This window comes from Triticum urartu, chromosome 2, assembly GCF_003073215.2.
Source record: "Triticum urartu cultivar G1812 chromosome 2, Tu2.1, whole genome shotgun sequence".
Taxonomy (NCBI): Eukaryota; Viridiplantae; Streptophyta; class Magnoliopsida; order Poales; family Poaceae; genus Triticum; species Triticum urartu.
In genome coordinates, this window is record NC_053023.1 from 64,705,945 (window position 1) to 64,729,869 (window position 23,925).

Genomic DNA, 23,925 nt, shown 5'->3' on the forward strand with positions numbered 1-23,925 from the left:
GATTTGTTCGAAAGAAATTTGCGTACATTGATTATGAACTGTATTTCTTTTATATAGCTTATTCAAATTCAAACAAAAATTAGATGATTTGTCCGAACAATACTTACATTCATTCTGAGCCACATTCCTTTTGTCTAGATTTTCAAATTTCGAATTATTCGATTTGAAACAAAGTTTTTCTGATTTGTCCCCATAAAATGTGTATATTCATTGTGCACTATATTCACTGTGCACTATATTCACTTTTCCATATTTTTAATTTTTAAATTATTTGAATTCAAGCAAAAAAAAGTTAATTTTCTCCGAAAAATTTATGTACATTATTTTTTACATATAATTTTTTATCTAGATTTTCGAATTTATAATGAGTTCTATTGATTGTCCGAAAGAAATTGACGTATATTCATTATGAACTATATTTTATTGTAAATAGAAAAAAGAAAGAAGAATACATAAGATAAATTGTGTTTATCTATTTAAATGTCATTGTGGCTGATGTTTTTTTAACTCATTGTGGCCGGATGGTTGGTGCTCCCACACGCGGTGAGCTTATGTGTTCATAGGTTCTTCTAAAAAATGTGGTCATAGGTTTGAACCGGTGCCTTCCCTTTTTCTCATTTTGGTTTCTATTTTAGCTCATACTATCTTTTTTTAAGGCCGCACAATATTTCTTATATAAAGCTAATTGTGCTCCAAGAGTGTGAACAATATGTAGGTCAATTGGTTATCGAAGCGTGGCGGATCGTAGCAGGTGTTCTGTTCGAATCCCAATGTTCGTTCATCATTTTTCATTTTATTTGAGGATTTTTTTGCATAAATAAAAAAAATGCAAGGGTGCTTCCTGAAGAAAAAAATAGTGCACACGGGTTACCCACCGCTGACAATGGACCCCTGCCATGTTGGCACGCCATGTATTGACATGATATAGCTGAATACGGTAGAAAGCACCGTATATGAACGGAGGGACAAGTTAGATGACTAGAAACACGTATTTTACAAATTTATGCATCAAACTGATCATCGCGTGCAAGTTCTATAACTTGCAGTGTATTTACCTCTTGAAAGAACATAGCAACAACTCTCACAACATAATCGTCAGCTGGTGTTGTGAGACGACACTTCCCTTGTGACTGCACATCGTCCAGTTGCGGCCCAACAAGGGTCGAAAGGCCGCGGCCCGCCTGGGAAGGTACTAGGTTAGCCTCGCATCCAAGGATGGTGCTATAGTCAGTGAGATTAATCTTACGGTAGCTCAATTCCATTGTAATTTTACTTTTGAGAGTTGTGTTGTCAACTTTGAAGCACATAGTCTAGTCAAGTTCCCGCTTTCGCTAGGTCTGGGGCGCCACATTTGGTTTGACCAACTCATGATCTAAGTTATACCCCACTTTGTGATGTTTGATGAATAAATTTGGCTATTTTTACCCCTAAAAAAGGTTGGGGTTCTCGGTTGACTGCTCAGCGACTTCCTGCCTCGCATGCACTGCGATCTGGCCAGGCCAGGAGCAAAGGCTCGGGTCCCCGTCGAAAGAACCAGGGGCACCGCACCAGGCAGCTAATCATCAGTTCAACGGGCAAGAGAAACTTCAGTGCGGCATTAGGGTTTGGGAGGGGGGGGGGCAGCGGCTACAGGGAGGAGCGGCGGCTGCATGAAGCGGAAGCGAGGGAGATCGCGATGAAAACTGATACCATGTAGAAGTGCATGCTCTAGCCAATGCAATCAAAAGACCGATTTGATCAAAGAGACTAGGCAGCACATTATACATCAACATTCAGAAGCAGCCGGGCCCTAACGGCGCAGAGAGGCCGTCTGTTGTGTCTGTGCTTGCCACACCAGCCTCTATGGTGCATGCCCCCTAACAGGGACGGTCTCCCTCTCTACGATCTTATATTTTCTTTTGGACGTCGATAACTGCCACACGTGTGGCATGAAAAGAGACGCACCACACATCTCTAATACAAATAGATTGCCACATCATCGCATGCATGCATGCGATAATCTTTTTGGATTTTCAGTTTTTAAAATGTTTTATCTCTTAAATGAAAATCCGATTGAAGATCCGTTTTCACCATTAAATCCCTCGCGACGAGATCGTCAAAACTAGATCTCATATCGATATATTTCGGCAAAATTTTTTTTTTGGTTAAAAGTTGCCATGTCTATTGCACATGAATTGCCATGATATTTACACTGAAGTAGCCATGATATGTTTCAACTATTTTCTTTTACATTTAAAAGTAAATTTTAACATATTATAAAACGGAGATTAAGAAACTAGACTTGCCATGCATCATAAACTAAAATTGCCATGATACATGCACTTAAAATTGCCATGGTTCAATAAAAAAATATTTTCATGGTCAAAGTACTGGAATTGCCATCATCAAAAAACTAAAATTGCCATGATCTACAAACTAAAAATGCCACATGGCAACTTTAGTTTAAGCACTATGGCAACTATAGTGTAAACATCATGGCAACTTCTGGGCAAAAAAAAAATTCATCAAAACATATCAACATGGGGTCTAGTTTTGAAGATCTCGTCGAGACGGATTTAATGGTGAAAACGGATTTTTAGTTCGCTTTTTTATTTAGGAGATAAAACATTTTTAAGGCGAAAACCAAAAAAAATTCTGCTGATGTCATCTATTTATACGTGGCAAAATGAGTGGTGATGAAGACGTGTGGGCGATCTACAAACGCCCACACGTGTGGGCGTTAATTTTTCCGTTCTTTTTACACAGGGAGTAATATATGTCACAATCTCAGCAAAAGAGCTTGCTTCTTCCGGCGATCACGGGCGAGATATTATTCACTCATGTCCAGGACGTACGTGAGACTTCAATTGGCAAGGCAATTCATGTGTCTAGTACAAAAGGGATGAGTGATAATACTCAGAGAAGGTTAGCATCTAAGGATTGAGTCATGCTCAAACCAAATCCTGAAATCCACCCATCAGGTTCTCTAGGTTAGCGCTCTAGGTTTGCTATATGCCATTGTCGGCGGCCATTTTGCGCAGGCAATGAAACGCTCATTCTGGCTACAGCATGCTCATGGCACTGGGCTGCTCATCCCACTTCTCGAATCGGCTACAGACCTGGTGACTTGACACTTGCTGGAGAATGGAGCGACTGTCGGATTGTTTGTCCAACCCTAGCAACCTCTGTGACCCTCGATATGGACAACGAACCGCAGCTGCTACCGACAGAAGTTCGCTCGTGCAAGAACTTCGATGACATCAAAGAGAGCTTCTCTTCTGCAGAAACGAAACCAAGAGCTGTTAAATTTGGATACTTATTTGCAACAATGCTGATACAGATCCAAGTAATAAAACTAACTACTACAGGTTTAGATGGTTTCAGCGTCTTGCATTAGGGTGACGGCTAAAATTGCATCTACAAAACTTGATGAACGTCATGGCGCCGCTAACACTCACCATGAAGCCTTCCGCAGTTGACAAGCTCACCAAGATAGTCATGCAAGGTTTTCAGAATACGCTTCTCTTGCTCTTTGTAAGTGTCTGGCAATCTCTGTTTGGTGGCCGAGGGAATTACAGCTGCAACGCTTGGTGTCAGGAAAAGCCGATCTTGCTCGTTACACATCAGTTCCTGGGTTTCAGGGGACACCGGTCTTCTGTCATACTTACATGTATCAGTAGGGTCGGATCTTGGCGTTCCTGCCCTTACTTCAGAAACAGGAACTGCGGTTAAACTGTTTTCTGTTAAGCAGACTTGTTCATCGCGCTGTTTCTCAACTGCTTCCGTGTCATGGTTTATGGAAGAAAGGCAACTATCAGCTCGATCTAATTTTCTTCTATTTATGTTCTCCTTAACACCTGAAAATGAAACAGCAATGAGATCCAGAGAAAATATACCTACACCTGATATTGAGTTCTACTTTTAAGGTATGTGCAATTTTTCTTTAGGTGGAGTAACAAAGCAATCCCTCTGAACTGAATGTGACAAGGTCACTGTGTTCTACGCTGTACTTCCCAATAGTTGATGGAAAACCAGCAATAAAAAAATCTACGCATGGCCATAGAACATTTTGAGCAAGCAAACATAAACGCATTCAGCATAATAAATCAAATATTAGGGTCACATCTCCGACTGTTCTTTTGGAGAGAACAATACCTACGGATGCTCCAGCAGCTTGCCTTGATACTAGAAGCAATACTTTACAGAGCTCATTGACATTCTCTATCTGGATAACATCAGCTAAAAGTGGCCTTAAGAAGATAAGAAACATATATTAGACAACACAATCAAATGAGTTCAAATGAGAAATTGGTTATAACCATGGCCTGAATGTCACCTGTAAGTAACTCCATGCGGTTCTACTTTGACGGCACTTTTAGTGCCTTCTATAGGTACAGGAGTGAGCAAAGACGAAGTCACCTGAAATGGGGTAAAAACCAAAAGTATATGTTAATAATCAGAATTTCAACTTTTTTACCTTTTTACTTTATCCTTTTTTTTTGCGAAAGAAACCTTTATTTTGTCCAAATGATATGTTCTAGCACTTGAGCTACTAACCATAAATATTCAGTCCGTCATTTATAAGACACCACATGTTCTTGGCTGCTACAGTATATACCTTAAATTGTTTTCTAAGTCAACATAACGAAAGCCTTAGTCATGAATATTATGGAAGGCATGCTGTAAAAGAATTACTTGTGAAGAATCATTGTTGCTGATGAGCTGATCTCTGCCTGAAGAAGCCACTGAGAGATTGGAGAGCTTTTCTGCTGCAGGAGAAAGAGCCGCATATGGTCCAGTAATACCCATTATAGCAGGATTCTGCATATGATGTGCATAGACAAGGTGCTGCTGGTGCCGGGTGATACGTCGTATTGCTTTCCTATCTTCATTGCTCTCATAGTTCTTGCAATCCATACATTTGCAGTTCTCTGAACAAAGAATATTAGATCGAAAGCACTCACAGTATTTCTTCAGGCACTCGGATCTCTTGCAGTGGCACCCCTTCGTGTGCTTACCCACAAGAGGGCCTTCTGCTACTTTAAACTGGGATGTAAAGGGAATGGATTTCATACATGACATGATAAGGCAAACATATTGAAATACAACTCGGAATTTGGCTTCTTTCTCATATAACTATTGACTTAAGCCCTTAAGTCATGGTATGGGCTCAGAGTCAATGATTATTAATTGCTAGCAGAACGCATGGTCAAATTTGTCAATTGAAACAATGTACCCAAAAGGAAATTAGGTAATGGCAATCCATGATTAATTTCTGACATTGGACAACTTCTATATGACAAAAGGGGGATTTGAGTTTTCTGTCATTTTTACTGCACTGATCTTGCTTAACATAGCATGAAAGACAAAATTCAGCAACTATTGCACATATAATAAATAAACATGTGACACTTAGTCTAATGATATATGAGTGATGAGTCTTGACCCCAGAACATTATTTGTGCCATTATTTACAGGCCACTTCATGTGTCTCTTCATCGTTGTTAAATTTTCCATGGACAATAAAACAAGCAAGCAAGCAAATAAGGTTTTAGGATGACATAGATAGCTCAACAACTAGAGAACTGGAGGAAAACACAAGTCATTCTCAGAAAATATGCATTGTGCTCTACCTCGCAGTTCTGGGCTGCATGTGGAGGGATGTTCCCAATTTTGGGCATAAAGGCCATAGGATTCCTTTCCATTGCAGCATCGATAGCATCCTGTCTTGCAGCCTCATGACCAACATTATTATAACAGTTTTTGCAGTTGCAATCATTGCAGTATCTACCTGATGCAAAACACTCACAATACCTGGAAATGCATTCAATCAAAAGATCAACCAGTAGAATTTTATGATCTATAAACAATCCAAGTCGTTGCCTTAGCTATTAACAAAGTAAGGGCTATCAACTGACTTGAAAGAACAAAAGGAGTTCATCAGTAATGCAAGTGTTCAGAAAGAAGGCAAAATCTCATTAATGTTGTAGATATTAGAACATTTTTATGGACTTGGTCAAAGATAAAGTTTGACTTAGGACAAAACTAGAACCTCAATCTATTTGGAGTGGAGGGAGGACTTGTTTTTCTTATAACTTTGGCACTATTTTAGATTATATTTTTGAAAATTCAGTTACTAATTATCCTGATAGCGCAAGATGCAAAGGAATGACCACAAAAATCAACAATTATTTGTTCTATTTACTTTCATAATTGCTATTCTAATAAGTACTCCAAAGATGGAGCCTGGCATAGAAACTGTTTAACCACAAAGTGTAGAACATGAACTATAGCATCAAATTATGAAAGAAATACTATGAAGAAATAACAACTGTATCAGGTTTCATTTGGAGGTTTAATATACAGTCTTTTGCTTGTTTGCATTGTGCCCCTTTGGCGACTTATCGGCAGTACATTACAGAAAGCAATACAGGCATTCACACACGTTATGCACGTAGAAAGGCAGTGAGATTTTTCACAGCAAGCAATATACAGTAAATAAGCACTAATCTTAAAGGGTTGTGAAATGACTTGAGGGATAAAATATTAACCTAAAAGAAAATTCAGTAGTAAAAAACCCGTATGCTGCATATTGTTTGAATAAATTACAAGGGAAATTACTTTTTCAGACATTTCGAGTTCTTGCACTTGCATTGTTTCCTCCTTGATGTCCTGTCTGTGGATTCGCATGATGTTTCACTCCACGGATATCGAGCATTCCATCTCCTGGAGATAGGAAAATTTGCAATAATCAACAAAAATAGTTTCCAGCCAACTGTTCCCTGCTCTCAGAGGATAAAAGGGGGGAAACCTGGACACGATTTCTCAATTAACTTTGAAACACAGAATACCAGCTGTAACTATATTCTATATAGAAGAAGAAACAAATCCAATGTCCTAGTAGGTAGTTACCAATTTCAATTCCTTCAACCAAACATCCCATCACATTATATGCCATAGACTCTAAACAAACATTACTATTCCCAAATTACATAGCAGGGAGAGAGAGCTCACACGTCTACAGAGGTTGCACGCATTGGCAGCACCACCGGCACCTCCGTCTTGGGCAACGATTGTTTCAGAACTGGGGGTGCCTGTTGCAATGGGCGCAGTTGTACCCTTGGTGGTGGCAGCTCTGCAACTTGCAATGCCTCCCGCAATGGTAAATCTTGTGACAGCACAGGCGAACGCCGCACCTGCAGCTTCTTAGCTGCGGGTTGAGCAGGAAATGGCATGTGGTGCTTCCTAACCATTAGTGTAGGCCATGGCACTGGAGGCCACAGTGGCAGCGCCTGGGAGAGCGATACCGCTGTTGCAGCACTTCCTGGCTTGCGGGCGTAGAAGGCCGAGCCGAAGTTTGGCTGCACCGAACCAGGAGGGAGGTTCAGCGGGTTGTCCATTTTGTACCAGTTTTCAGATCCACCTGGGGACCCTGCTGGGCTCCGAGTCCGACATCACCTGGCATCACAGAGAAAATTCAGTTGAGCATGATCAGTACTTAGTTGAAGATTTTGACAGATTGATCACTTGCCAAGCCGCAAATTCGCTTCAAATCAAACTGGAAGGAAAATAAACTACTATACATAGTTAACGCAAGCCCATATAGAATCCCTAAACCGCCAAAATCCGTCCGGTTGGATGAAACATTCGTAAGTAAATCTAACTGATCTGCACACAGGACACAGTGGCACCCAGCGCATCCTTCATCTTGATCAAACCGATTTTACCCCTCGCCCCCACAAATTAACCAGCAGAGCATCGGCACAAATCCGAAACAAACTGGATTCAACGGCCACCATTCGTCAATTCTCAAGAGTTCTGACATTTCATTCACCCCAGAACGACCCGGTTTCCCACGAAACGAACCACGCCGCTCTTCCCCGGCCGAAAATGCCTCGAGCCCTCACACGACCCACAGCAAAACCAGGTACGAAACGAAGAAACATCTAAGCAGAATCGAAGCAGGGTTCCCATCCATGAGCCTGTCGCGGATAATCCCCACAGCAAAAATGGCGGCGAAAAGTTGGGGAGGAACCTCATCTCGGACGCGCGCGAGGTCGATCCGCGCGGCCGAGGAGATCCGGCGAAGGGGGCCCGCCGGCGACGGGCGGCGACTGGCGAGGCGGGGTGGGGGCAGGGCAGCAGGTGGGCGAGGGTGATCTGCTTTCGATTTCGGGGAGTTTCGCTCCGTTTCTGGGGGCCGGAGAACAGACGGGGATGGGAGAAGGTATTTATAGCTGCTGACGCCTGACGGCCGAGAAAAGTCTACTTTAAAAAAAGGTTTGAAGTTTGAATGAAGTGGTAGAGCACCGTGGAAATTGAAACCTGAATTTCAAATCCCTGAAATTAGCTCCTTCACCTTACTGAGACCGGCCAATCCAGCATTTCAAATTCAATCAAGTTTGGAGTAGCAGGTTCCAGTTCAAAAAAAAAGTTTGGAGTAGCAGATATTGAGAGATACATCGTTTTTCATTTTCAACCAAATTTTGGCCAAAATTTAAACCAAAAGAAAATTGTCCAGATAAAACTGAAAACAATCTAAAAAATGAACACTAATATGCTGATCGTTCTCCGATTAAAAGTTACAAGATAAATACCAATTCAGCCTGGTTGTTTATTGAATCTTGTGGTAAGTTGAGGGTGTACTTTCATTTTTTTTTACCGATTTAGGAGTTGGGGGTTGTAAATCGAACCGAGTGACCAGTTGGAGGTTGAAAGTGGACCCTTCTTTTAGTGGATTATCTTTTTTTCTCCTTTCCCACTTTGTGACCCGAGGATGAGTTGGCCCGCGACCCGCGCCCTATTTCATGGGCTTCTATGGCCAAGGAGGTTGCCGACAAGGCAACGAAGTGGAGCTGGCTCCCCAGAATCCACTAGCTGCCACCAAAGCCATTGACTCCAACAAGTTGTACGTGCAACACGAGGCGAACACATGCGGGGGTTAACCGAAGGTGCTGCAACAAGTGGGACAAATGGGCCTTTTTCTACTAGTGGTTGACAGAAGGTGCTGCAAGGCATGACTCGCGTCTTTTGATGTCGGCTCCACGACAGATGCTGCAGATGCATATGAAGATAGGGGTTGTCCTTTTTTTTGAGAAAAGGAGAGGGGTTGTCTTGATGCCAGTGATATGCACTTGCCGAAGCCCATCGGCACGATGGTTCCTGTAGGTGAGGATATTATTGTGGCTGGTGTGGATGTGCCAAATTCTGTGGCCCTCTTCACCATCAAGATTAAATTCTGAAACAACGATTGGTTGCCCCTTAAAGGAAAAAAGCTTTGAGGGAGAAATGCAAGAAGGGTGGTGCTAATCCTCGACCTGACATCCTCAAGAAGAATTGAGCCCCATGTGTCGGGGAGAGGCATTAATAAGTGTGGGGTGTGTTTGTCGGCCTGCCTCTGTGGTCGTGTGTCTCCATGATTCGAGAGTAGCTGCCATGTTTGAATAGATTGGAAGTTTCTTCGCAAAAAAACCGAAAAATGCCTAGGTGAGGGCATCTCCAGAGGAGGCAAATTTTCGTGTTTTGACCCTTTTGTTGGAGTTTAACCGGATCTGGCCCCGGTTCGATTTTTTTTGACATTTGACCCTTTTGCTATCGCCGCAAACCTATGGTGGTAGGGTAACGGTAGCCACCGTCACACAAACGGCCATGCGCTGACCTTGCAGACATCCTACCGCCAGAGCTATGGGCGGTAGGGTGTGCAGTCCTACCGCCAGCCGCCCCTGGCGGTAGGGTGTGCTACCCTACCATAGATCAACTGCCACTTCTGGTCACAGAACCCATGGCCGTGGGGTGAGGCCCCCTACCACCTTAACCCTGGCGGTAGGCTGTGTAAACCTACTGTGCCACACTCCCCAGCGGTAGGGTCTGATCATAGTGCATTTTTTGCACAACTTGTATTTTGAAGTTGTTGTTGTTGAAGAAACTGTGCTCTTTTCAGTGTTGTAATGATTCTCTTTTTTCACATGAAAGTACACTCATATTGACAGGAATCTAGAATCAACCTAAATAAATCCGAAGGTACAATTTTTTTTTGAATCTAGTTCAAAAAGGGGGAGTGATTTGAATCAAATAATGCGACGAATCGGAAGCTATCTGAATAAAACTAATTGGAGGGATCAGAGGAGCTTGCTTTTCTCTTTTCATGGCCCTCTCGATCCGCAAAAACAAATGAAGAAACGAAGAAGATCCGAGGGGGGAAGTGGAGGAGATGAGAGAGGGGTGAGAGGAAGAACTCCTCTGTTCTTGGGACGGCTGGCGGGGGAGAAGGGGGAGGGGTGGGGCGGCCCACGGCTTATAACTGCCCATACCCTACAGCCAGGGTCCCCGGCGGTAGGATCGGACAAGCAACCGCCAGGACTGGCGGCGGTAGGGTGGGACGGAGGGGGACGACGGCCGTTTACGCTGCTGACGTGGATAAATTTCCTACCGCCAGAGGTTGCGGCGGTAGGCCATGCAATCCTACCGCCGGATGCCATGGTGGTAGGGAAAAAAGTCAAATATAAAAAAATAGAACCGGGGCCAGATCCGGCTAAACTCCAACAAAAGGGTCAAAACATGAAAATTGTCGTCCAGAGGAGAACCTCAAAGCTTCTAGGTTTCGATTGTAGTGCCCACACTACTTTTGTTAAAAAATCATTCAATGGTGACTTTAACGGTCCGCGGAGCGGTGTGAACATCACCCACGAAAAGTGACATAGAGTATTTGATCCCGAGCTCATATGCTCCCGCATGAACAGTAAAATCGAAAACGATAATAATTTCTTTTTAAAAAAATCTGAATTTTTTTTGTGATGAACATTGACAAATTTTCTAGCTGCGTGCAAAATTTCAGGTCGAAATGACATTTGTGGAAGTCTGCGCGAAAAAAATAAAATCGATGGTCCAAAAAGACTATTGTTGGAAGCATTTTGGAGCATCAATTTTTTTATTTTTGCCCAGACTTCTATGAATGTCATTTCAATCTGAAATTTTGCACGCACTTAGAACATTCATCAATGTTCATCACAAAAAAAATTCAGTTTTTTTTATTTTTTTTACTATTTTTTCATTTTACTGTTCATGTGGGAGCATATGATCTCGGGATCAAAAGAGGACTTTCGAACAAAAAGCAACTTTGTGGTCCTCCTCTCTTTTCTCTCTCTCCTCCCAATGGCACACCACATACATATCCACCAAAAGCAATCACATAAATGTTGGGGAACGTAGTAATTTCAAAAAATTTCCTACGCACACGCAAGATCATGGTGATGCATAGCAACGAGAGGGGAGAGTGTGATCTACGTACCCTTGTAGACTGACAGCGGAAGCGTTAGCACAACGCGGTTGATGTAGTCGTACGTCTTCACGGCCCGACCGATCAAGCACCGAAACTACGGCACCTCCGAGTTCTAGCACACGTTCAGCTCGATGACGATCCCCGGACTCTGATCCAGAAAAGTGTCGGGGAAGAGTTCCGTCAGCACGATGACGTGGTGACGATCTTGATGTTCTACCGTCGCAGGGCTTCGCCTAAGCACCGCTACAATATTATCGAGGATTATGGTGGAAGGGGGCACCGCACACGGCTAAGAATATGATCACGTGGATCAACTTGTGTGTCTATGGGGTGCCCCCTGCCCCTGTATATAAAGGAGTGGAGGAGGGGAGGGCCGGCCCTCTCTATGGCGCGCCCTAGGGGAGTCCTACTCCCACCGCGAGTAGGATTCCCCCTTTCCTAGTCCAACTAGGAGTCCTTCCATGCAGTGGGAGTAGGAGACAAGGAAGGGGAAGAGGGAAGAGAAGGAAGGAGGGGGCGCCGCCCCTCCCCCTAGTCCAATTCGGACTAGTCAATGGGGGGGGGGGGGCGCGGCCTGCCTCTCCCTCTCCCCTAAAGCCCAATAAGGCCCATATACTTCTTCCCCCGTATTTCCGTAACTCCCGATACTCCGAAAAATACCCAAACCACTCGGAACCTTTTCGATGTCCGAATATAGTCGTCCAATATATCGATCTTTACGTCTCGACCATTTCGAGACTACTCGTCATGTCCCCGATCTCATACGGGACTCCGAACTCCTTCGGTACATCAAAACTCATAAACTCATAATATAACTGTCATCGAAACCTTAAGCGTGCGGACCCTACGGGTTCGAGAACAATGTAGACATGACCGAGACACGTCTCCGGTCAATAACCAATAGCGGAACCTGGATGCTCGTATTGGCTCCTACATATTCTACAAAGATCTTTATCGGTCAGACCGCATAACAACATACGTTGTTCCCTTTGTCATCGGTATGTTACTTGCCCGAGATTCGATTGTCGGTATCTCAATACCTAGTTCAATCTCGTTACCGGCAAGTCTCTTTACTCGTTCCGTAATTCATCATCTCGCAACTTGCTCATTAGTTGCAATGCTTGCAAGGCTTATGTGATGTGCATTACCGAGAGGGCCCAGAGATACCTCTCCGACAATCGGAGCGACAAATCCTAATCTCGAAATACGCCAACCCAACATGTACCTTTGGAGACACCTGTAGAGCTCCTTTATAATCACCCAGTTACGTTGTGACATTTGGTAGCACACAAAGTGTTCCTCCGGTAAACGGGAGTTGCATAATCTCATAGTCATAGGAACATGTATAAGTCATGAAGAAAGCAATAGCAACATACTAAACGATCGAGTGCTAAGATAACGGAATGGGTCAAGTCAATCACATCATTCTCCTAATGATGTGATCCCGTTAATCAAATGACAACACATGTCTATGGTTAGGAAACATAACCATCTTTGATTAACGAGCTAGTCAAGTAGAGGCATACTAGTGACACTTTGTTTGTCTATGTATTCACACATGTATTATGTTTCCGGTTAATACAATTCTAGCATGAATAATAGACATTTATCATGATATAAGGAAATAAATAATAACTTTATTATTGCCTCTAGGGCATATTTCCTTCAGTCTCCCACTTGCACTAGAGTCAATAATCTAGTTCACACCGCCATGTGATTCAACACTAATAGTTCACATCACCATGTGATTAACACTCATAGTTCACATTGTCATGTGACCTATACCCAAAGGGTTTACTACAGTCAGTAATCTAGTTCACATCGTTTATGTGATTAACACCCAAAGAGTACTAAGGTGTGATCATGTTTTGCTTGTGAGATAATTTTAGTCAATGGGTCTGTCACATACAGACCCGTAAGTATTTTGCGAATTCTATGTCTACAATGCTCTGCACGGAGCTACTCTAGCTAATTGCTCCCACTTTCAATATGTATCTAGATGGAGACTTAGAGTCATCCAGATCTGTGTCAAAACTTGCATCGACGTAACTTTTTACGACGAACCTTTTTGTCACCTCCATAATTGAGAAATATTCCACTAAGGATATTTTTGACCGCTGTCCAGTGATCTACTCTTTAGATCACTATTGTACTCCCTTGCTTAACACAGTGTAGGGTATACAATAGATCTGGTACACAGCATGGCATACTTTATAGAACCTATGGCTGAGGCATAGGGAATGACTTTCATTCTCTTTCTATCTTCTGCCGTGGTCGGGTTTTGAGTCTTACTCAACTTCACACCTTGTAACACAGGCAAGAACTCCTTCTTTGACTGTTCCATTTTGAACTACTTCAAAATCTTGTCAAGGTATGTACTCATTGAAAAAACTTATCAAGCGTTTTGATCTATCTTTATAGATCTTGATGCTCAATATGTAAGCAGCTTTACCGAGGTCCTTCTTCGAAAAACTCCTTTCAAATACTCCTTTATGGTTTGCAAAATAATTCTACATTATTTCCGATCAAAAATATGTCATTTACATATACTTATCAGAAATGCTGTAGTGTTTCCACTCACTTTCTTGTAAATACAGACTTCACCGCAAGTCTCTATAAAACTATATGCTTTGATCAACTTATCAAAGCGTATATTCCAACTCCGAGATGCTTGCAGCAGTCCATAGATGGATCGCTGGAGCTTGCATATTTTGTTAACACCTTTAGGATCGACAAAACCTTCTAGTTGCATCATATACAATTCTTCTTTAATAAATCCATTAAGGAATGCAGTTTTGTTTATCCATTTGCCAGATTTCATAAAATGCGGCAATTGCTAACATGATTCGGACAGACTTAAGCATAGATACGAGTGAGAAACTCTCATCGTAGTCAACACCTTGAACTTGTCGAAAACCTTTTGCGACAATTCTAGCTTTGTAGATAGTAACACTACTATCAGCGTCCGTCTTCCTCTTGAAGATCCATTTATTTTCTATGGCTTGCCGATCATCGGGCAAATCCATCGAAGTCCATACTTTGTTCTCATACATGGATCATATCTCAGATTTCATGGCCTCAAACCATTTCGCGGAATCTGGGCTCATCATCGCTTCCTCATACTTCGTAGGTTCGTCATGGTCAAGTAACATGACCTCCAGAACAGGATTACCGTACCACTCTGGTGCGGATCTCACTCTGGTTTACCTACGAGGTTCGGTAGTAACTTGATCTGAAGTTACATGATCATCATCATTAGCTTCCTCACTAATTGGTGTAGTAGTCACAGGAACAGATTTCTGTGATGAACTACTTTCCAATAAGGGAGCAGGTACAGTTACCTCATCAAGTTCTACTTTCCTCCCACTCACTTCTTTCGAGAGAAACTCCTTCTCTAGAAAGGATCCATTCAAAGCAACGAATATATTGCCTTTGGATCTGTGATAGAAGGTGTACCCAACATTTTTTTGGGTATCCTATGAAGACGCACTTCTCCGATTTGGGTTAGAGCTTATCAGGTTGAAACTTTTTCACATAAGCATTGCAACCTCAAACTTCAAGAAACGACAGCTTAGGTTTCTTGCCAAACCATAGTTCATACCGTGTCGTCTCAACGGATTTAGATGGTGCCCTATTTAACGAGAATGTAGCTATCTCTAATGCATAACCCCAAAACGATAGTGGTAGATCGGTAGAGACATCATAGATCACACCATATCTAATAAAGTACGGTTATGACGTTCGGACACACCATTACATTGTGGTGTTCCAGGTGGCGTGAGTAGTGAAACTATTTCACATTGTTTTTAACTGAAGGCCAAACTCGTAACTCAAATACTCTTCTCTACGATCAGATCGTAGAAACTTTATTTTCTTGTTATGATGATTTTTCACTTCACTCTGAAATTCTTTGAACTTTTCAAATGTTTCAGACTTATGTTTCATCAAGTAGATATACTCATATCTGCTCAAATCATCTGTGAAGATCAAAAAATAATGATACCTGTCGCGAGCCTCAATATTCATCGGACCACATACATCAGTATGTATGATTTCCAACAAATCTGTTTCTCGCTCCATTGTTTCAGAGAACGGAGTCTTTAGTCATCTTGCCCATAAGGCATGTTTCGCAAGCATCAACTGATTCATAATCAAGTGATTCCAAAATCCCATCAGCATGGAGTTTCTTCATGCGCTTTACACCAATATGACCTAAACGGCAGTGCCACAAATAAGTTGCACTATCATTATTAACTTTGCATCTTTTGGTTTCAATAATATGAATATGTGTATCACTACGATCGAGATCCAATGAACCATTTTCATTGGGTGTGTAGCCATATAAGGTTTTATTCATGTAAACAGAACAACAATTGTTCTCTAAAATGAATAACCGTATTGCAATAAACATGATCAGATCATATTTATGCTCAACGCAAACACCAAATAACACTTATTTAGGTTCAACACTAATCCCGAAAGTATAGGGAGTGCGCGATGATGATCATATCAATCTTGGAACCACTTCCAACACACATCGTCACTTCACCCTTAACTAGTCTCTGTTTATTTTGCAACTCCCGTTTCGAGTTACTAATCTTAGCAACTGAACTAGTATCAAATACTGAGGGGTTGCTATAAACACTAGGAAAGTACACATCAATAAGATGTATATCAAATATACTTATGTTCACTTTGCCATCCTTCTTATCCACCAATCACTTGGGGTAGTTCCGCTTCCAGTGACCAGTCCCTTTGCAGTAGAAGCACTTAGTCTCAGGCTTAGGACCAGACTTGGGCTTCTTCACTTGAGCAGCAACTTGCTTGCCGTTCTTCTTGAAGTTCCCCTTCTTCCCTTTGCCCTTTTCTTGAAACTAGTGGTCTTGTTAACCATCAACACTTGATGTTTTTCTTGATTTCTACCTTCGTCGATTTCAGCATCACGAAGAGCTTGGGAATTACTTTTGTCATCCCTTGCGTATTATAGTTCATCACGAAGTTCTACTAACTTGGTGATGGTGACTAGAGAATTCTGTCAATCACTATTTTATCTGGAAGATTAACTCCTACTTGATTCAAGCGATTGTAGTACCCAGACAATCTGAGCACATGCTCACTGGTTGAGCGATTCTCCTCCATCTTTTAGCTATAGAACTTGTTGGAGACTTCATATCTCTCAACTCGGGTATTTGCTTGAAATATTAACTTCAACTCCTGGAACATCTCATATGGTCCATGACGTTCAAAATGTCTTTGAAGTCCCGATTCTAAGCTGTTAAGCATGGTGCACTAAACTATCAAGTAGTCATCATATTGAGCTAGCCAAACGTTCATAACGTCTGCATCTGCTCCTGCAATAGGCCTGTCACCTAGCGGTGCATCAATGACATAATTCTTCTGTGCAGCAATGAGGATAAACCTCAGATCACGGATCCAATCCGCATCATTGCTACTAACATCTTTCAACACAATTTTCTCTAGGAACATATCAAAATAAACATATGAAAGCAACAACGCGAGCTATTGATCTACAACGTAGATATGCTAATACTACCAGGACTAAGTTCATGATAAATTAAAGTTCAATTAATCATATTACTAAAGAACTCCCACTTAGATAGACATTCCTCTAATCCTCTAAGTGATTACGTGATCCAAATCAACTAAACCATGTACGATCATCACGTGAGATGGAGTAGTTTCATTGGTGAACATCACTATGTTGATCATATCTACTATATGATTCACGCTCGACCTTTCGGTCTCCGTGTTCCGAGGCCATATCTGTATATGCTTGGCTCGTCAAGTATAACCTGAGTATTCCGCGTGTGCAACTGTTTTGCACCCGTTGTATTTGAACGTAGAGCCTATCACACCCGATCATCACGTGGTGTCTCAACACGAAGAACTTTCGCAACAGTGCATACTCAGGGAGAACACTTCTTGATAATTAGTGAGAGATCATCTTAAAATGCTACCGTCAATCAAAGCAAGATAAGATGCATAAAAGATAAACATCACATGCAATCAATATAAGTGATATGATATGGCCATCATCATCTTGTGCTTGTGATCTCCATCTTCGAAGCACCATCGTGATCACCATCATCACCGGCGCGACACCTTGATCACCATCGTAGCATCGTTGTCGTCTCGCCAATCTTATGCTTCCACGACTATCGCTGCCGCTTAGTGATAAAGTAAAGCATTACAGCGCAATTGCACTGCATACAATAAAGTGACAACCATATGGCTCCTGCCAGTTGCCGATAACTTGGTTACAAAACATGATCATCTCATACAATAAAATTTAGCATCATGTCTTGACCATATCACATCACAACATGCCCCGCAAAAACAAGTTAGACGTCCTCTACTTTGTTGTTACAAGTTTTACGTGGCTGCTACGGGCTTAAGCAAGAACCAATCTTACATACGCATCAAAACCACAACGATAGTTTGTCAAGTTGGTGCTGTTTTAACCTTCGCAAGGACCGGGCGTAGCCACACTTGGTTCAACTAAAGTTGGAGAAACTGTCACCCGCTAGCCACCTTTGTGCAAAGCACGTCGGGAGAACCGGTCTCACGTAAGCGTACGCGTAATGTCGGTCCGGGCCGCTTCGTCCAACAATACCGCCGAACCAAAGTATGACATGCTGGTAAGCAGTATGACTTATATCGTCCACAACTCACTTGTGTTCTACTCGTGCATATAACATCAACACATAAAACCTAGGCTCGGATGCCACTGTTGGGGAACGTAGTAATTTCAAAAAATTTCCTACGCACACGCAAGATCATGGTGATGCATAGCAACAAGAGGGGAGAGTGTGATCTACGTACCCTTGTAGACCGACAGCGGAAGCGTTAGCACAACGCGGTTGATGTAGTCGTACGTCTTCACGGCCCGACCGGTCAAGCACCGAAACTACGGCACCTCCGAGTTCTAGCACACGTTCAGCTCGATGACGATCCCCGGACTCCGATCCAGCAAAGTGTCGGGGAAGAGTTCCGTCAGCACGACGGCGTGGTGACGATCTTGATGTTCTACCGTCGCAGGGCTTCGCCTAAGCACCGCTACAATATTATCGAGGATTATGGTGGAAGGGGGCACCGCACACGGCTAAGAATATGATCACGTGGATCAACTTGTGTGTCTATGGGGTGCCCCCTGCCCTCGTATATAAAGGAGTGGAGGAGGGGAGGGCCGACCCTCTCTATGGCGCGCCCTAGGGGAGTCCTACTCCCACCGGGAGTAGGATTCCCCCTTTCCTAGTCCAACTAGGAGTCCTTCAATGTAGTGGGAGTAGGAGACAAGGAAGGGAAGAGGGAAGAGAAGGAAGGAGGGGGCGCCGCCCCTCCCCCTAGTCCAATTCGGACTAGTCAATGGGGGGGGGCCTGCCTCTCCCTCTCCCCTAAAGCCCAATAAGGCCCATATACTTCTTCCCCCGTATTCCCGTAACTCCCGGTACTCCGAAAAATACCCGAACCACTCGGAACCTTTCCGATGTCCGAATATAGTCGTCCAATATATCGATCTTTACGTCTCGACCATTTCGAGACTACTCGTCATGTCCCCGATCTCATACGGGACTCCGAACTCCTTCGGTACATCAAAACTCATAAACTCATAATATAACTGTCATCGAAACCTTAAGCGTGCGGACCCTACGGGTTCGAGAACAATGTAGACATGACCGAGACACGTCTCTGGTCAATAACCAATAGCGGAACCTGGATGCTAATATTGGCTCCCACATATTCTACGAAGATCTTTATCGGTCAGACCGCATAACAACATACGTTGTTCCCTTTGTCATCGGTATGTTACTTGCCCGAGATTCGATTGTCGGTATCTCAATACCTAGTTCAATCTCGTTACCGGAAAGTCTCTTTACTCGTTCCGTAATACATCATCTCGCAACTTACTCATTAGTTGCAATGCTTGCAAGGCTTATGTGATGTGCATTACCGAGAGGGCCCAGAGATACCTCTCCGACAATCGGAGTGACAAATCATAATCTCGAAATACGCCAACCCAACATGTACCTTTGGAGACACCTGTAGAGCTCCTTTATAATCACCCAGTTACGTTGTGACGTTTGGTAGCACACAAAGTGTTCCTCCGGTAAACGGGAGTTGCATAATCTCATAGTCATAGGAACATGTATAAGTCATGAAGAAAGCAATAGCAACATACTAAACGATCGAGTGCTAAGCTAACGGAATGGGTCAAGTCAATCACATCATTCTCCTAATGATGTGATCCCGTTAATCAAATGACAACACATGTCTATGGTTAGGAAACATAACCATCTTTGATTAACGAGCTAGTCAAGTAGAGGCATACTAGTGACACTTTGTTTGTCTATGTATTCACACATGTATTATGTTTCCGGTTAATACAATTCTAGCATGAATAATAGACATTTATCATGATATAAGGAAATAAATAATAACTTTATTATTGCCTCTAGGGCATATTTCCTTTAATAAATGGGTCTCCTCTTTCCTCCCAACCACATAAATGATAATTTTTCTGTGATTAAGGATTTGAGGCTTCCTCCCTCCCGCATCTATGATTAAGGGTTGGATACACTGTCCGATTTGGGGGCCAGCGTTGGAGATGCCCTACCACCACATATACATAGAAGTAAAACTGAGGAAGCCGCGTAGTAACAAGAAATGATTTGAGTCAAGGAGATTATATATTAATAGTTCTGTACAACGAAACTAATTAAGGTTTGTCTCATGCCTAGATTTTCATTTTGTGCTTGTGGAAGTTAATTAACATGGCCAAGATGAACCCATGTATTGGCAGTGGCGTGGCAAGAGCCCTCCCTCCACAAGCAACCAAATCTCTAGCGCTTGCACTTTTTGCAGTAATGGTTTTCCGCTGACAACTTGGATGCGCATCGGTAGCAGAAACTGTTTCCACACCTACAAGCAGAGGAAATCAGATTAACGGAGTATCAAACAACCTTGGAAAACAGATAATTTTCACGTTCATGATGAATGGATCCAATTTGCTGCTGCTGGTACCTGCATTTCATGTAATTGCAGCCCTCCGATTTCTCCACGAACATCTGGCACTTGGGGCACCGCTGCCACCCCTTCCTGCCCACGAGGCGCCGGAGCAGGAGGTCGTTCCGGCCACGCTCGTCCTGCCCGAGCTTCTGGAACTCCTTGCACCCCATGCCGTCGTGCCATGGCACGCCGCACCGGGCGCACAAGAGCCGGTGGCAGTGCGGGCACTCCGCCTCCGCGATGGCCTCCTTCGTGTCGGCGTCGGCGAGAAGGAGCGCCGAGCATTCTTGGTACGGGCAGTACACCCTCTTGAGGGCGCCGACCGCGAGCTCGCACAACAGGAAACCCCACCTGTCGAGGAGGTCCGGGGGGATGACGCCGCGGCAGCTCTCCGGCTCGACGGCGCCGGCCTCGCAGCCTGGGTGAGGGCATGCCACGCCAGCGACCTTGTCGTCCAGCTTCGTGGCCACGTACTGGGCGAGGCAGCTCCGGCAGAAGGGGTGGCCGCACGGGCTGACGCTGAACTTGAGGGTGCCGGGCACCGTCTCCATGCAGATGGCGCAGCCGAAGGGCTCGCCGTGGCCGTCCACCGCCAAATCATCGGTGACCAACACGGGCACGGGGACGCCGTCCTCGCAGTCGGGGCACTTGACGCGGCTAACGTCCTCGCGCTCGCGCTGCTTCACGGCGACGTACATGGTGACACAGCTGGAGCAGAAGGCGTGGCCGCACCCGCACGGGCCGAGGCTGGATTTGAGGTTGATGGGCACCAGCTCCATGCACATGGGACAGTAGAAGAGCTCGCCGTGGCCGTCAACCCGCGAATCCCAGTCGCCGTCCGTCGGCCTCCTCCACCGCGGGAAGCCTCCACCCAGCCGCCTGCCGTCGTCCTCCACCGCCGGAGCTCCTCCACCGAGCCGCCGGCCGTCTTCCTCCTCCACCGCCGGAGCTCCTCCCCGAGCCTCTCCACCGCCGTAGCTCCTCCGCCCAGCCGCGGGCCGTCGTCCTCCTCCATCGCCGGAGCACCTCCGGATGGATCTTTGGATCGGTTAGGGTTAGGGATTCCGGTCAACCTACCTTCTGCCTGGGCTGACGAGCTTGAGCCGGAGGCCATGGTCGTGCTGTGGCGCCCTGTGGTGGCAGAGAGTAGTGGGCGAAGTGGTGGCGGCGCTTCCCATCAGCACTGCACTAACCCTAGATCGGTAGGGATGTAGGTGGGGTGTACGGCGTCGCGACAAACCTCGTGATGTGAGCTGCCAGCCCCCACCTCTTTATATAGTACAGGTGACAGGGGCCCATCACCCATAGTGGGTTGAGCGGCCCCGATCAGGGCGCGGATCTAAGGGCCCGGTAGGCCGTTGAGCCCGAGATCATCCTAACATTCTCCCCCTTGATCTCAACTTTTACTTTTGACCTTATACTTTTACTTTACTCGTTTCATAACAGATCAATACATAGAACATGTTTCATCGTCACAGCTCAATTCCCGATAGAATCAGACAGCCACAACGTACCTCTCTGTTTTGAAACAAATTCTTTAACCTTCGGCCCTTTTATTGTCCGGAAATTTTAGACTATACCATAAACCCATGTCGACTGTGTGTTCTTCGAACACACTGGGCGGTAAGCCTTTAATAAGCAGATCTGCAAACACTTGTCTGTTGCTTTTATGCTTCAAGCATTCCTACATAATTCCGGACTTTCTCCTTTACAACGCATAACTCTGTGTCAGTGTGTTTGGCATCAACACTTGACTCTTGTCATAGGAGCGAAAGACTTAAAATAGTTATCGATGTTGTCAACCATTATCAACTCCGGGTACAGGCCTCCTTAACCATTTTGCCTGTCCCTCAGCCTCATATCAAGCTATAAAATATCTTTGCATCACATTGATGATAATTGCTTCATTCTTTGGAGCTTTTCCACACAAAAACCTCCAAGTATGAAAGTTAGCGACAATTGTGGATTTCGCTATACATTTCACAAGTCATGTCTTTGTACTCACAATCTTTTGAGAGCGCTTATTTCTTTCAGCATGAGGCCGATATCTTTGACTCCATTCCAGTGATCTATATATGGACTGGACATTGCCAAAACAACCCGGATACGTGAACTGTGCCAGGGTAATGTATTGAGCTTCCAACAACTGAAGCATATGGTACCATATCTGTTTTCAATCTTTTCTCATCAACTCTTGGAACACCATAGTTTCTAGCTCCATTACCCTTGACTATAAGAACAGGCGTAGGTTTTCTCGCATGCATACTTTAGAGACCTTTCTTAGCATGTCCATTCGACATCCCTAATACCCCCTTTTATTCTTTTCTTCGTGAATCCCACTACTTATAACGAGAGACACTCTACCGAGAACATTCTTTTAACTTTGAGGACAAGAACTTCTTTTCTCCTCCTACAGTAGGTTGACATCACCACTAGCAAGTAGGATGTCATCCAAATGCAGAGGATTAGGAAATGAATTTCCCATTCTATAACTTTGCACGAATACAATTGTCCTCTCATTTTCTTTAACTCAAAACAACATTTGATTGCTTTAGTCCATAAAAGACTTCTTCAGGCAGTATCCCTTGTCTTCTTTATTTTCATCTGATGTAACTTAGATCATGATGTGCTAACAACACTCATTGTAATATATTCAGTGCAAAACGCGCAAAAACCTTTCGATTTAAGTCATGTTTTACACCTTTACATATTTCCTTTGGAGTCACATTGACCTTGTAGACCCTTTACAGCCTACTGTTTATGCTCCATTGGAAATTACTTATGATTCCCAAACATCGTTGGGATTCACCAATTTTATTTCATCTCACATAGTCTCTTATCATTTAGATAAGCAGACACTTCTCAAAGCTTGAATGAGCGCTTTAAATGAGGTGGGATCAACCTCCATTTGAATTTCACTAACATAGACTTTATAGTAATCAGAAGTATCTGATTTTCTCATTCCTTAAGACCATCAGTGTCTCAGGTACTGGCACTTCTTTCATATGAGGATGTTGTTGCTCTGTCATTGCAAGAGGCAAACTAATTATATAGTCTTTCATTTCCAAGAGGCAATAGGTTTTACAGGGACCTGTATCACAAGATCCATGTTTACTCATTCATCCTTTATAGAGCTAACAACATGTGTTGTATAGGTCATACAACATGCTCCCCCAGATTACTCCATCTTCACTAAAATTGGCGTATCTTTAAACTTTATAATTTGAGTTTATTCTGTTAAAACTTTCTTCTTTATGACACTTTAAGCACCGTCTTAGTATTCCTTACTCTGCTTTCGAAACTGTAAAAGATCTTCTTTTCTTTAGGGGTATTAATATGACTGTCATACTCCCCCAGACGATCACATTCTTCATCACATTATCTAAAGTATAGGGGAGTTTCATCATTCTTAATTTATCTCATATATCTTTCTCCCCCTCGAAATGTGGCAAGAACTTTTCTGCCACAATTTCGAAAACCATTGATAACTCTTGTGAATTGAGGAAACTTTGATTATCTACTTCATTCATCAGATTACTTCATACAAAATGAAGTTATCTCTTCATACAAAATGAAGTTATCTTTTAACTAGTATGGGAGTACTTTTTCCTCATTTCATTTCAGAAACTCAACAGAGTTCT

The 23,925-nt window shown here is 43.5% G+C and overlaps 2 protein-coding genes across 2 annotated transcripts; both read right to left on the minus strand.

Moving 5' to 3' along the window:
- Positions 1–2,817: 2,817 nt before the first annotated feature.
- On the minus strand, positions 2,818–8,186 carry LOC125535788 (protein tesmin/TSO1-like CXC 5). Its single transcript, XM_048698863.1, has 9 exons — positions 8,015–8,186; positions 6,994–7,437; positions 6,601–6,705; positions 5,613–5,793; positions 4,675–5,025; positions 4,316–4,398; positions 4,135–4,229; positions 3,438–3,836; positions 2,818–3,257 (listed from the first exon to the last, which is right to left on the minus strand). Exons 2-9 carry the CDS (start codon positions 7,377–7,379, stop codon positions 3,091–3,093), a joined length of 1,767 nt encoding a protein of 588 aa, XP_048554820.1. The 5' UTR covers positions 7,380–7,437; positions 8,015–8,186; the 3' UTR covers positions 2,818–3,090.
- An 11,917-nt stretch (positions 8,187–20,103) lies between these two features.
- LOC125541047 (E3 ubiquitin-protein ligase RSL1-like) lies at positions 20,104–20,864 on the minus strand. The gene is made up of 2 exons (XM_048704539.1): positions 20,300–20,864; positions 20,104–20,197 (listed from the first exon to the last, which is right to left on the minus strand). Exons 1-2 carry the CDS (start codon positions 20,833–20,835, stop codon positions 20,119–20,121), a joined length of 615 nt encoding a protein of 204 aa, XP_048560496.1. The 5' UTR covers positions 20,836–20,864; the 3' UTR covers positions 20,104–20,118.
- Between the last annotated feature and the right edge of the window lie 3,061 nt (positions 20,865–23,925).

Excerpts from the sequence above, each read along its gene's own strand:
- LOC125535788 (XM_048698863.1), bottom strand. The coding sequence starts at position 7,379 with ATGGACAACCCGCTGAACCTCCCTCCTGGTTCGGTGCAGCCAAACTTC. Across the intron at positions 5,794-6,600 it reads AACTCGAAATGTCTGAAAAA|GTATTGTGAGTGTTTTGCAT; the intron begins GTAATTTCCCTT and ends ATGCATTTCCAG. Across the intron at positions 5,026-5,612 it reads ATGCAGCCCAGAACTGCGAG|TTTAAAGTAGCAGAAGGCCC; the intron begins GTAGAGCACAAT and ends TTTACATCCCAG.
- LOC125541047 (XM_048704539.1), bottom strand. The coding sequence starts at position 20,835 with ATGGAGACGGTGCCCGGCACCCTCAAGTTCAGCGTCAGCCCGTGCGGC. Across the intron at positions 20,198-20,299 it reads TGCAATTACATGAAATGCAG|GTGTGGAAACAGTTTCTGCT; the intron begins GTACCAGCAGCA and ends CTCTGCTTGTAG.